The sequence below is a fragment of the Oncorhynchus kisutch genome, linkage group LG25 (assembly GCF_002021735.2).
Source record: "Oncorhynchus kisutch isolate 150728-3 linkage group LG25, Okis_V2, whole genome shotgun sequence".
In the NCBI taxonomy this organism is placed as follows: Eukaryota; Metazoa; Chordata; class Actinopteri; order Salmoniformes; family Salmonidae; genus Oncorhynchus; species Oncorhynchus kisutch.
The window spans coordinates 21,394,259-21,408,619 of record NC_034198.2 but is presented as its reverse complement, the minus strand read 5'-3'; the positions used below and the strand labels follow the sequence as shown (position 1 = coordinate 21,408,619).

The 14,361-nt window shown below is 40.0% G+C and overlaps 2 protein-coding genes across 2 annotated transcripts; both read left to right on the top strand.

Moving 5' to 3' along the window:
• The first annotated feature begins 420 nt into the window (after nucleotides 1–420).
• aqp8a.1 (aquaporin 8a, tandem duplicate 1) lies at nucleotides 421–8,251 on the top strand. The gene is made up of 5 exons (XM_020461007.2): nucleotides 421–762; nucleotides 974–1,100; nucleotides 5,217–5,431; nucleotides 7,488–7,622; nucleotides 7,842–8,251. Exons 1-5 carry the CDS (start codon nucleotides 485–487, stop codon nucleotides 7,882–7,884), a joined length of 798 nt encoding a protein of 265 aa, XP_020316596.1. The 5' UTR covers nucleotides 421–484; the 3' UTR covers nucleotides 7,885–8,251.
• Nucleotides 8,252–8,744: 493 nt separating this feature from the next.
• On the top strand, nucleotides 8,745–13,282 carry LOC109870538 (aquaporin-8-like). Its single transcript, XM_020461080.2, has 5 exons — nucleotides 8,745–9,090; nucleotides 9,396–9,522; nucleotides 9,830–10,044; nucleotides 10,292–10,426; nucleotides 12,711–13,282. Exons 1-5 carry the CDS (start codon nucleotides 8,831–8,833, stop codon nucleotides 12,751–12,753), a joined length of 780 nt encoding a protein of 259 aa, XP_020316669.1. The 5' UTR covers nucleotides 8,745–8,830; the 3' UTR covers nucleotides 12,754–13,282.
• The last annotated feature ends 1,079 nt before the right edge of the window (nucleotides 13,283–14,361 follow it).

Sequence of the window (14,361 nt, the reverse complement as noted above, 5' to 3'; positions counted from 1 at the left end):
TGACCAAACCAAAATAGAGACATAAAAGCTCTCTAAGGTCAGGGCGTGACAATATTATTAATTTATACGTCCAAAATAGATGTAGCAACAACAGATTGCCCCTTTTAAGTAGGCAAGTAGGACAATTCAACGCACTTGATATTGTTCTTTAGCAGCTATGCCTACTTACTAGGCTAATTATGAACACGATTTATTACCGCTGTGTTACCCTGATAAGCTAATCCTCGTCTTTCCATCATCAATGCTTCATCCACTACAATAACCACTAACACTACGGCTATTACTATACTCAGAAATTGGGATGTGTGCCAAAACATGTCACCACGATATGAATACTCCCACACATATCCTGAGACCACCCCAATATGACGGTCCTGCCTCTCCTGTCTGCACTTTTATCACGGCATGTATCATGCTCTGGCTGACCACTTAACAGAGCAGGTGTATGTGACACACAGAGAGCAGCAGGAGACAGCTGAGCAACATGTCCGTGAAAGAGTCAAAGACAGAGCTCTTCACTGTGGCTGGGACTGACACTGTGGAGTCAGGGCCAGGTTCAGAGGTTTTCAACTCCAGAAAGATAGTTACCACCTTTGAGAGATATATCCAACCGTGCTTGGCTGAGGTGGTGGGATGCGCCCTTTTCATCTTCGTGGGATGTGGGTCTGTTATTGAGAACGCCGGCGTTCCGGGGAGCCTCCAGCCTGCTCTGGCTCATGGGCTGGCGCTGGTGATTGTTATCGCTGTGCTGGGAGAGATCAGGTGAGGACATGCTGACACCTGTTAACATCTCCCTCCTCTAAGGTCAGAAAGTATTAGGATGTTTTTATGAATGATTTCAACTTTGGGCTAAAATAGAATTTTGTTCACATGAATTGAGATTTATAGCTGTAATACGTGTATGAATCTCTTTTGCCAATGTTTTAAATTTTTTCAATGTGATTGTACACCTCCTAATTCTTTCGGAACACAGCGGTGGCCACTTCAACCCAGCTGTGTCTGTGAGTGTGTGCATCAGTGGAGGACTGGACGTAATCCTACTGGGGCCATATATACTCTCCCAGATGGTGGGGGGAATGATTGGGGCTGGCTTGGCAAAGGTAAGGGGGCTTTCACACCAAGTTTTGTTTTCGAACTCTGGAGTGATTAACCCCTAAATTTGGTTAGATTGGACAGGTGGGAACACTAACCGTACTGGGGTGTGCACCAAATAACCCACCGGGCACAAACTGGTTGAATCAATGTTGTTTCAACGCAAATTTAGGGGTTATTTTTGGTTGCGATGGAGACATGAATCCGTCATATCAGTTATTAATTTGTAGACAAACTGGAATTAAAGCCAGACTGAGTCAGTGGCACAGAAGGAACTATCCAAGCAGAAGATACATCTCCTTTAAAATGTCGATATTTGGTTGTGTTGACAACCAAACATAATTCAATATCACATTCGAAATACAATAAATAGCCAATTAACTTGTAAGCAATTTAACAAATGATATGTTGTATTCTCCAACTCAACCAAAAATAAAAGGTAAAGAATGGGATTAAGCCAGTGGCTCAGATGGAACTATCCAAGCAGTAGATACATCTCCTTATAATGTTGATGTTTGGTTGTGTTGTCAACCAAACACAATTCAATATTACGTTTGGAATACAGTACAGTGCCTTCAGAAAGTATTCACACTTTTTGACTTTTTTTTAATGACTACCTCGTCACTGTACCCCACACATACAATTATCTGTAGTGTCCCTCAGTCGAGCAGTGAATTTCAAATACAGACTCAAAGAAGGGCACCTATTGGTAGATGGGTAAAATGACAAAATAAATTACATTGAACGCACTTTTGATCATGATGAAGTTATTCATTACACTATAGATGGTGTATCAATACACCCAGTCCCTACAAAATACAGGCGTCCTTCCTAACTCAGTTGCCGGAGAGGAAAGAAACCGCTTAGGGATTTCACCATGAGACCAATGGTGATTTTAAACAGTTACATAGTTTAATAATGGCTGTTATAGGAGAAAACGAATGGAGGATGGATCAACAACATTGTAATTACTCCACAATACTAACCTAAATGACAGAGTGAAAATAAGAAAGGCTCTACAGAATAAAAATACTCCAAAACATGCATCATTTTTGCAATAAGGCGCAAAAATAATTTGTCAAAATGTGTCAAAGAAATATGTCCTGAATACAAAGCATTATATTTGGGGCAAATTCAACACAACACATCACTGAGTCCAAATCATATTTTCAAGCATGGTGTTGGCTGCATCATGTTATGGGTGTGCTTGTCATTGGCAAGGACTAGGGTGATTTTTTTTAGGATAAAACAGAATGGAGCTAAGCACAGGGAGGAAAATCTGGTTCAGTCTGCTTTCCAAGAGATACTGGGAGACAAATTCCCCTTTCAGCCGGGCATTAACCTAAAACACAAGGCCAAATCTACACTGGAGTGGCTTACCAAGAAGACATAGAATGTTCCTGAGATATTTCTGTATTTAATTTTCAATACATTTGAAAAAATCTATTTAATCCATTTTTAATTCAGGCTGTAACACAGCTTTTAGATGGTTGAAAGCATAGTGACAACTAACTTGTGGCTGTCTTTTTGAGTGGGTGAATATAGGTTGGAATCTCATTGATCAACGACTCAACCAAATATTACCCAATTATCCACGTTAAAATGATGTGTGCCTTGTTGAAACGCACTGTGGTTCGCATAAAAGTATAGTCTCGGTCCCGATTCCATTGGTACCTTGGTGCAGTTTGCTGCAAGTGAGAATGCAGTCCGGACCAAACACAGGAAAAGAACCAGAGGCGTGCAGTAAGCTATTGGTTGTTTGACTGTAACATGCTGACTACACCACTCGCGTTGCAAAATCAATTTTTAAATCTAAATTATTCAATTATTGCACCCACACTGCTTGCGCGCCAATGAGCATCTGCGTTGCCAAGGGCTAAAATAGAAGTCAGTTCTATTAGTGACTCAGATTGCGCTGCAAGTCCAGCCTCTCCCGTCTCCTCATTGGTTTATAGAAGAAGGTACCCACGTGCCATCTCCTCATTGGTTATACCCACGTGGGTGATTGAAAGACGAACGAGGTCAGTGGCGGTAATGCACTTAATTTATGAAAGTTGCCAACCGCAATATAAAGTCAAGAGAAGAAAAGGCCTAGGAGGAGCGATGACTAGAAACGATTCGGTTGACCATTTTATGTGTGGATTCATTGTCGGAGTAGAGGACTTTGCGCATTTCAGGTAATATAACAAATCAATGTTTATTTCCCAGGACAAATTAGCTAGAAACAGAAAGCTAGCTAAATAGGACAAATTTGCTAGCAAGTGCAAGTGTTTAAATGTTTAATGTTTTTCGACCTGTCCCGAAAAGAATGTAATTGGTTCAGAGTTTGTTTTGATATTTTAACCTGCGTGTCGTGATTGCGTTTGGTGTGGGGGGACAAAATACATTTATGCATGATGGCGGACGCGCGCAGCCGGTTTGGGTTTCTTGTAAGCATGCATGCAATATCCTAACTTCCCACTGGGCACACACTGGTTGACTCAAAGTTGTTTCCACATCATTTGGCTGAAATTACTTTGAACCCGCGTGGATTAGACGTTGAATTGACGTCTGTGCTCAGTGGGTTGATACACTAAATGGCCAAAGGTATATTGACTTGCCTTCAAATTTGTGGATTTGGCTATTTCAGCCACACCCGTTGCTGACAAGTGTATAAAATCGAGCACACAGACATGCAATCTCCATAGACAAACATTGACAGTAGAATGGCTCGCACTGAAGATCTCAGTGACTTTCAACATGGCACTGTCATTTCTAAAAATCCGTTAGCCAAATTTCTGCCCTGCCCTGCAGCCCTGCTAGAGCTGCCCCGTCAACAACGGATCAGCCGCGAACTGGTAGTGGACTCTGGAGCAGTGAAAAATGTGTTCTCTGGAGTAATGAATCACACTTCCTGGTTCAGGCTGGCCCCTTAGTTCCAGTGAAGGGAAATCTTAACGCTACAACCATACAATGACATTCTAAACAATTGTGTGTTTCCAACTTTATGGCAAAAGTTTGAGGAATGCCATTTCCTGTCTCATCATGACAATGCCCTTGTGCACAAATTGAGGTCCATACACAAATGGTTTGTCGAGATCGGTGTGGAAGAACTTGACTGGCACAGAGCCCTGACCTCAACCCCAATTGGAATTCCGACTGCAGGCCAGGCCTAATCGCCCAACGTCATTGTTAGTAGCAGTGCAAATTCCCCCCCCCCCCACCCCCAGCCAGCCAGCAAAATAAATTCAGCGCCCTCACCCCAAAACATCTTCCTCTGGTATGGCCTATGATGCTAATTTCCACATTGTTTACCCTGGCAACAATTTAGAAATCAGTTTGAAATAGTCTAGCTATAGCTCTTTCTTTCCTCTTTTCAACAATATAAATGAATTGTTCAAGGATAGCCTACTCCTATAATTCAAACAATTAAAACATCAAGACATGTATGTTTTACTTTCAGCTCATGTAAAAACACAGAATCCCTGCTCCTCAATATTTAGATATGCTAATATGAATTGACCAGATGACCTCTTGCAAATAGGTCGCACACATTCATTCTAAAATGACTAGGTTACAGAGCACCCTCTCGATTGGAGTAATAGGCTACGTTAGTACCAACCAATGATAAGAGAACCAGCCCCAGTCTCCCCTATTCGCTGCACTTGGCAGGTATTATAGAGCAGCTATCGCTCATGTTACAAAGTGAATGCAATATGAAGATTGGGACACAAACGTGTTGCTCCATATGATCATAGATGGATTTAACGTGAGCATTTCTGTCCAATAAACAAATGACTTGCATCACACATAGTTTTGTATAGCCTACATATTTTAGTTTGTTCGACATTTGGCAATGTGAAACCAACTGGACCAAATGACCAAAACACAATGTAGCAAATAATCCAACTCTGATTTGAAAGATAGCAAACAAACATGTTTTGAGAAACAGTCTCCATGTGCTGTTTTCTTGGAATAAAACACGTGAATGATGTTCAGCTTGGATATTAAAATAGGCCTAATCATTTTTTCAAAAGCATTCGGATCTATGAAGAAACAAAAGACCTTCAGATTGTGTTTAATAAAAGGAAATATAACCCAATGTAATCCCAATGTAATCGTACAGATGTTGTGATATTCCTCAGGCAGCATCCTCCACCATCAGCTATGCCAGTGCAGCAGGGGGAGTGTTCAACGTGGTTAAAACCAGCGGAGCGATCGGCAGTGCCACCGTAGCAGAGATAGTCATGACCCTCTTCCTGTCCCTAGTGGTCTGTATGGGGGCTGTGAACGGCAGGACCCGTACACCACTGGCCCCACTCTGCATCGGGCTCACTGTGACTGCTAACATACTGGCTGGGTAAGGGCTGAGGAAAATCTATGGAGACCCATGAATGTCAATAGATACAGATGGTTTGGAAACACCTGAGGCCTACAGTATGTAATGCATTGCCATGATAGATGGTTTAGATTTAGATTTAATAGGATCACCGTTAGCTGATGCCAATGGTGACAGCTAGTCTTAATGGGGTCCGACATATAACAAAAAATACATTACAGACAAAAGACTTTACAATTTCATACATTTAAAGCATTAACATGTAGCGTGTGTGTGCATCTATCAGTTCTACATACATATCAGTACATACACACAGCAAGTAGGTCACATGGAGGAGAGGTGTTGCTTTATTTGTTTTTGAAACCAGGTTTGCTGTCCACTTGCGCTATATATGATGGAAGGGAGTTCCATGCAATCATGGCTCTGTATAATAATGTAAGTTTCCTTGAAAAAAAATTCTGGACCTGGGGACTATGAAAAGACCCCTGTTGGCATGTCTGGTGGGGTAAGTGTTTGTGTCAGTGCTGTGTGTAAGTTGACTGTGCAAACAATTTGGAATTTCCAACACATTAATGTTTCTTAGAAAATCAAGAATTGACGCAGTCAGTCTTTCCTCAACTCTTTGCCAAGAGAGACTGACATGCAAAGTATTAATATCAGCCCTCTGAATACAATGAAGAGCAAGACGGTTCTGGGCCAGCTGCAGCTTAACTAGGTCTTTCTTTGCAGCACTTAAAAGAAATGACTGGACAATAATCAAGAAAATATAAAACTAGAGCCTATTACGGACAGACCTCTCCCCATCTTTACAACCATTGAATCTACAGTATATGTTTTGACAATGACAGTTTACAATCTAAGGTAACAGCAAGTAATTTAGTCTCCTAAACTTTTTCAACAGCCACACCATTCATTACCAGATTCAGCTAAGGTTAAGAACTTAGGGAATGATTTGTAACAAATACAATGCTCTTAGAGATTTTAGAGATGTCGAGGACCAGTTTATTACTGGCCACACATTCCAAAACAGACTGCAACTCTTTGTTAAGGGTTTCAGTGACTTCATTAGCTTTGGTTGCTGATGCATATATGGTTGAATCATCAGCATACATGGACACACATGCTTTATTCAATGTCATTGGCAAGTCATTGGTAAAAATAGAAAGGAGTAGAGGGCCTAGAGCACTGCCCAGTAGTACACCACACTTTACATGTTTGACATTAGAGAAGCTTCCATTAAAGAAAACCCTTTGAGTTCTATTAGATAGATAGCTCTGAATCCGCGATATGGCAGATTTGAAAAAACCATAGCACACAAGTTTTCTCAACAACAGGTTATGATCAATAATATCAAATGCTGTACAGGAATCTAACAGTACAGCTTCCACAATCTTCTTATTATCAATTTCTTTCAACCAATCATTAGTCATTTGTGTCAGTAAAGTACATGCTGAGTGCTTTTCTCTATAAGCATGCTGAAAGTCTGTTGTTAATTTGTTTACAAAGAAGTAGTATTGTATTTGGTCAAACACCTTTTTTTCTAACAGTTTGCTAAGAGCTGACAGCAAGCGGATAAGTATGCTGTTAGAACCAGTAAAGGCCGGTTTACCACTATTGGGTAGCTGAATGACTTTGGCTTCACTCCAGACCTGAGGACAAAGACTTTCCTCTAGGTTCAGATTAAAGATATGACAGATGGGAGAGGCTCTCGAGTCTGCTACCATCCTCAGTAGCTTTCCATCTGTTGGCAATGCCAGGAGGTTTGTCATTATTTATCGACAACAATAATTTTTCCTCCTTTCCCACACTAAATTTGCAACATCAAATGGTTTGGTGATGAATGATGTTTTGAAATGACAAGTGTTCGCAGCAGAACAGTTTCGATACTATTTCTGCTGTGCTATTTGTTGTTATCGACAACAACAACAAATGTCACAGCAGAAACAAAGAGGGCATTGCCATTGACATCACTGCCTGCCTGATAATGATTAATTATATGAATATATGAATTGATCTAATGTAATGCATAGTTCTATCAAAATAGTAACCAGATGTGTTTGTCCCATTGGTCTTTCAGAGGGTCAGCATCTGGAGGGTGTATGAACCCAGCGCGGGCGTTTGGCCCTGCAGTGGTAGCTAACTACTGGGAGTACCACTGGATCTACTGGGTGGGACCGATGGCAGGGGCCCTTATCACTGGCAGCTTGGTCAGGTAGGATACAGCACGCCCAGCTTTCATTACCCATTTATAAATTGTATTACCTTTAGGCCATAGATTATTGCCTAAAATAGGCACTAAAATGGCATTGCATTTCCATACGGTTTCAGCATGTTATAGTCATACTGTATACAGTCACTAGGAGAATATTTCTTCATCGCATTGTAATTAATGTATTGTTTACTATTATTTAGTTCAGATTTTTGTACACAGGTTGTTGTTGGGAGACCAGAAAACTCGTCATGTTCTGAAGTGAATGTGCCGCCTCGGAGCAATGGGAGCCTTTTTGACAATGTGTTTGCCATGCTTTTTTTTTTCAAAAACAATGTCATTGTCTTCCCAAGTATTGTATTGCCCTCTATAGCTTGCAGAACCTTTGCAGTACCCATCTTGTCGTATGCATCATGTTGTATTGAACTGTAGTGAACTATAAAACAAAAACTGTTTGCATAAATACATTACATTCAAACCTATGATCACTTCTGGCCATTCAGTCCATCAATCATTGTTGATATGTTTGGTTCAAAGTTCTTAAATGGAAAACATTAATAGTTTATGACTATTTTATTACATGATAGGTGGTGTAATAACTTCCAGAACTCAACAGAGGCATTGAACTCACTGACCAAATTTGGTCAAATCACACTTCAGCTTGCATGCATATATATATATATATAATTTATTGACAATAAATGCATCCCTGTCTATGACAGTGTCTCAAATGTAAAATATGTCGATATAGAAAGCATTGTGAGTAGGTGACCGTGTCAATGTCCTCCCATTTAACTTTCAGATTGTGACATAGTGACCTTTATCAAGACACTTCTAACCTCTGGTAGCCTTAGCCAACTTAGCAACTGAAGTTTACCCTTATCGATTTGCAAGGCATGAACATGACGTTGCCTCCCCCTCATGCTGTCTTGTAAAGCTGTTGGGCACACTTCAGGCTAAGAAGTCCTTTGTTGAACTGGTATGAACTGCCTCTATCAGAATGAGGTCAAGGAGCAGAATAAAATATGTCTAGAAATTGCCCTGCCAAGGTTTATGGTCAGTGGGTCAAACAATGAGGCAATATCAATATAGACCGCCAGTGATTATAAATTGTCAAGACACTATCATAAGTCGCTCACTTGTATCTCAGACACTTCAACTAGACAGTCAGACGGACAGTCAGATTTACTCTTGAGGTCCGGACAGACACAATGGGAGTTGAGAAAATGGAGCTGGATGAGGGACACTCGACTCTGATGAGTGGCACCAAGAAGCCTCCCCCGGTTCGGCCTCCCAACACGTTTGAGCGCATCATCCAACCTTGCCTGGCAGAGGTGGTGGGAACCATGTTCTTTGTCTTCATCGGGTGTGTGTCGGTCATTGAGAACGTTGAGTCTGCAGGAAGGGTACAGCCAGCACTGGTCCATGGCCTGGCTGTGGCTGTCATGGTGGCATGCATGGATCAGATCAGGTAGGACTCACCTGTACTGATCTGGTTGATCTTAACTGTGTGATCTTACCTCACCTGGCTTTTTCATGCAACTTAAAGCTTTGCTTGCAGCAAGCTAATAGTCTACTGTGCAGATAACTATTTCTTATTTTCTCAAGATATAAATTGGAATAAAATGTATTTTGGATAAAAAATGATCTGAAAAAATATATGTATGAAAAATAGTTTGTTATAGAAGCAAATAATTTTATACAATTGAATTTGAATAATTATATCAGTGTGTAGGCTTTTTTAATGCAGCTTACTAGATCCTTCTCTTTATGCAGTGGATCCCATTTCAACCCTCCCTTCACCATTGCCATCTACCTGTGTGGCGGCATGAAACTGTTCATGGTTGTCCCATACCTTATCAGCCAGTTATTAGGAGGGTTGCTGGGAGCTGCCATGTCAAAGGTCAGTTGAGTTATTAATGTTCACCTGCGGTAACCTCTAATGAACAGGTTCAGTGGGACAAATGGGGAACAGCTTCTAATTCTATAGTGGAAAGGTTCATCTCTTCCACCAGCCGGCTCTCATTGAGCCTGGGGACAAAATCAGGGAAAGGCATTTTTTATAAAGTTAAGAAAATCAATCAATCAATTATTTGTATAGGCCTAGAGCTTTTATGAATACATTTGTCACTAATGTGAAGTGGTGTACTGCTGTGCTTACCTCCTGCAACATGCAGGTCAGCAGTTGACTGATGTATACTGTCCCTCAGATGATGACATCAAAGGAGAACTATGCCAACGCCACCGGAGCGGCGTTTACTATCCTCCAATCAGAGGACCAGCTGGCAGGAGCCATATTTGGAGAGATCGCCATGACGTGCCTGGTTACCATGGTAGTATTGCTAGGGGCGGTCAATGCAAAGAGCAAAAGCCCAATGGTGCCTTTCCTGGTAGGCTGTACTGTCATCATCAACATTCTGGCAGGGTGAGTTGAAAGAAGATATTTATTGAATTGTACAATAGTAAGCCTGCCCTAAGAATTCTAGACTATTGCAATACCCACATGCTCAGAATTCACCAATAGTCAGTTTCAGACATATTGCCAAGTGTGTATCATGTGCCAGATAATATCCCCTTTACCAAACAGCATCTCTGATTTCTCTAAAGTTGGTGTTGACTGTTATCCTAGATATTAGTACTTAAGCACTTAACCTGTCTGTGTGCTGGTGCAGGGGGGATGTGTCTGGGACCTGTCTGAACCCAGCCAGGGCTCTGGGGCCAGCGGTAATGGCCAACTACTGGACCTACCATTGGGTTTACTGGGCTGGTCCTATCGCAGGAGGTCTACTGGCAGCAGGACTAGTGAGGTGAGAGACACAGTAGATAGGCCATCACATAAAATATGTTCAAACCTGTAATGTGTTTTTTTTTCTTTTTTCAAATTCCATACATTTACATTTACGAAAATATATACATCCTTCTACAATGTACTTGATATCCTGCGTACTATAGATCAAATTTTGTAGTAGCAAGTTGACTTTGTAAAGGTAAAAAGTTTAATACAGAGCTTTCTGGATACAGGTGGTTATGTAAAACTGCAAAGGCTACTAGTACCAGGGGCTAAAAGACCAAGGCCAATATCATGGTGGCTAAAGAGCATGGCTAAAACACAAATGGCCAAAAGGCAAAATATGCTTCTGAGTCTCAAGATTATATAATCATTCTGAATTAATAAAAAATCGGTGCCTTCCGAAAGTATTCACACCACTTGACTTCCACATTTGGTTATGAAACACCCTGAATTTAAAATGGATTAACTTGATATTTTATACTACTGGCTACACACAATACCATAATGTCAAAGTGGAATTATGTTTTTACACATTTTTCCAAATTAATTAAACATGAAAAGCTGAAACGTCTCGTGCCAAACCTTTTTTATGGCAAGCCTAAATAAGTTTAGGAGTACACGTTTGCTTTACAAGTCACATAATAAGTTGTGCAAATATAGTGTTTAACACAATGTTTTTATGACTACCTCATCTCTGTACCCCACACATACAGTACAATTACCTGTAAGGTCCCTCAATCGAGCAGTGAATTTCAAACACAGATTCAACCACAAACACCAGGGATGTTTTCTAATGCCTACAAAGGGCATCTGTTAGTACCTGAGTAACAAAGATACATGCGTCCTTTCTAACTAATTTGCTGGAGAGGAAAGAAACCACTCAGGGATTTCACCATGAGACCAATGGTGACTTTAAAACAGTTTCAGAATTTAATGGCTGTGATAGGAGAAAACTGAGGATAGTTCAACAACATTATAGTTACTCCACAATACAAACCAAAATGACAGAGTGAAAAGAAGGAAGCCTGTACAGAATTTACAAAATCCAAAATGTGTGTCTTGTTTGCAATCAGACATGATTGTAAAACTGCCAATACTTTGCCAGATAAATTAACTTTACGTCCTGAATACAAAGTGTTATGTTTGGTGCAAATCCAACACAACACATCACTGAGTGCCACTCTTCATATTTTCAAGCATAGTGGTGGCTGCATCACATTATGGGTATGCTTGTCATTGGCAAGGTCTAGGGAGGTTTTATTTAAATAAAAAGAAACAGGATAGAGCTAAGCACAGGCAAAATCCTAGAGGAAAACCTGGTTAAGTCTGCTGTCTAGCAATGATCAACAACTAACTTGACAGAGATTGAAGAATTGTAACACAAGGCCAAACATACACTGGAGTTGCTTATCACGATGACATTGGATGTTCTTGAGTGGCCTGGTTACAGTTTTGACTTAAATTGGCTTGAAAATCTGTGGCAAGACTTGAAAATGGCTGTCTAGCAATGATCAACAACCAACTTGACACAGCTTGAAGAATTTTAAAAATAACTATGTGCAAATATTGTACAATCCAGGTGTGCAAACCTCTTATAGACTTACAAAGAAAGACTCAGCTGAAATCACTGCCAAAGGTGCTTCTACAAAGTATTGACTCATGGGTGTAAATACTTATGTAAATGAGTTATTTCTGCATTTAGATTTCAATAAATTTGCAAAAATTTCGAAAAACATGTTTTCACTATGCCATTGTGGGGTATTGTGTGTAGATGGGTGAGAGAAACAATATAAATGTCATCCATTTTAAAGTCAGGCAGGATGTAACACAACAAAATGTGGACTAGACTAAGTCAAGGGGTATGAATACTTTCTGAAGACATTGTAGATATGACACTGATACAACTGTATGTTGAACTGTCTAACAACAGTTAGACTTCTGCTACTTGGTCATGTTGTCCGGAACAGAGAGTGGTGTTCAGCATTTTAGCAAGTTCAAGGTTGGATTGTCAGTTCCTGAGGCCCAGAATTCTGTCCTGACATCTGTGTCAACGGGATTTATGGATTAAACACTTTTGTACATTAGATGGTTTTAAGTTATGTGTAAGCAATTAGGCAAGCTATTCAGATTAGGCAGACTAATCATATTAAGCAAAAATATGTGAGTATGTGGTGGTGGTCGATCTTGGTCGTTGGCATCCTGGCCGCCCCCCAAAATACCTTATGTTGCTAGTGTGATATCTTTATCCGTGTCTAGTTTATGTTGTGATTTTGAGTAAAATACCCACTTTTCTTTTCCAGACTTGTGCTTGGAGATGAGAAGACACGAGTCATCATGAAGTGACATCCGACTCTACATGTCCTATGCAAGTCACTTACTTCCTACTTTTTGTCATATTATAAAGCTTTTTTTTCTAAGAAACGTGAATTTAGACTGGAATTTCTGTTTAATTTGAAAGACTATGAATCTGGTTTGTAAATATCAGCAGATAGGAGATGTCATATTGTTAATATAACTCTTATTGTACTCTCTGATTCCAGTTTGCTTTCGTGCTTTTCCTTTAAATTAAACGATAATGATGTGGATGCCCTCTAAAGATGATTGTAACTGCAAGCTGACTTACCGTGCTGCAAAAACGCCCCAGCGCTAATAGCATTGTGCAGATCGGACCATATGGCGCTGCCCGCTGTGTTGGTGCTTTAATAGCAGCACCGCACGTCAAACTTCAACTGGGCCTGGGTGGCGCTGTTTCAGCTGCTGAAATTGACCTCTCTTTTAATGACGCATTATAGACCTACTACATTATTGGGCTTACTTAGCATTCATCACCACCAATGTACACCAAAATAAAGCTTATAAATATGCTTACATACATGTTTGATTGCGTATATGATTTGCTTAATGAAAAATATTGCGATATTTTCGTTATTTCTCTATTTTTGTTTGCTTCGAAGTAGGTCTACCAAGAGGCACACTTTTGAATAGAGTTCAATATCATATAGTTTAATTTACTGGTAGACCTAAAGCTATTCATCATAAAACAATTTCGGTATATTCTCACTTCGACTTTTCTTAGCTCATCAAGCCTTCTCATCAAACAACATTAACAAAGTCAAAAGAAACCAACAAAACGTGTCGTTTTTTATGCTGTTGCGACTGGACAGAGACATCTCTCCAGCCAATCCTAGTCGAGAGAATGGAGGGAAGGGGCTTGTAGTGGTACCACCTGCCCAGAGCGGACACGACCAAGGACAATAACTTCTGGAAAGATGCTCTGGGAGGATGGGAAGTTGTTGCACATCCTCCCAGCGACTACCACGGTCAGAACATCAGCCAGCAGCTAGGGTACAAGAACGTTGCCAGTCAGTATGGCAATAGAATATTTAGAACGAACGACTGGGTCGCCTCCATAGATACAGAACAAAAAGACTGAATGACTGGGTCACGTTTCTGGCAACCAAACCGATAGAAGGAACGACCAGAAGTCTTGGGTAGCAGTATATGATTATAAATAATCATATATAATAATACAAAATACATATTTAAATACATATAGTAAATTGTTTAATACAATATAGCAACCCCTTGTGTTTAGTTCAAAACGGCTATATGGTTGATGTTCTGGCTCAGTATGACCTATACAGTAGCCTAAGTACAGTAAGTAGGCTACAGTAAATACAGTAAGTACAGTAAATGTACAGTTACCCATCAAAATGTTGATAAGAATAGCCTACATCAAAAACAGACAGCCTTTTATTTCATTCTTCTATTGTAAGGCAACCAATGTGATAAATCTAAAAAATGAAATGTTTGTTATCTAATATTTTTATCTAAATACTTTTTTTGTTATTTGAATCATTATTAATAAAATATATATATATGTTAATCTGAAGGTTTCCACTCATGAAATACAGAAGTCTATGCTAAATCTATTTTAATAATTCAGAAATA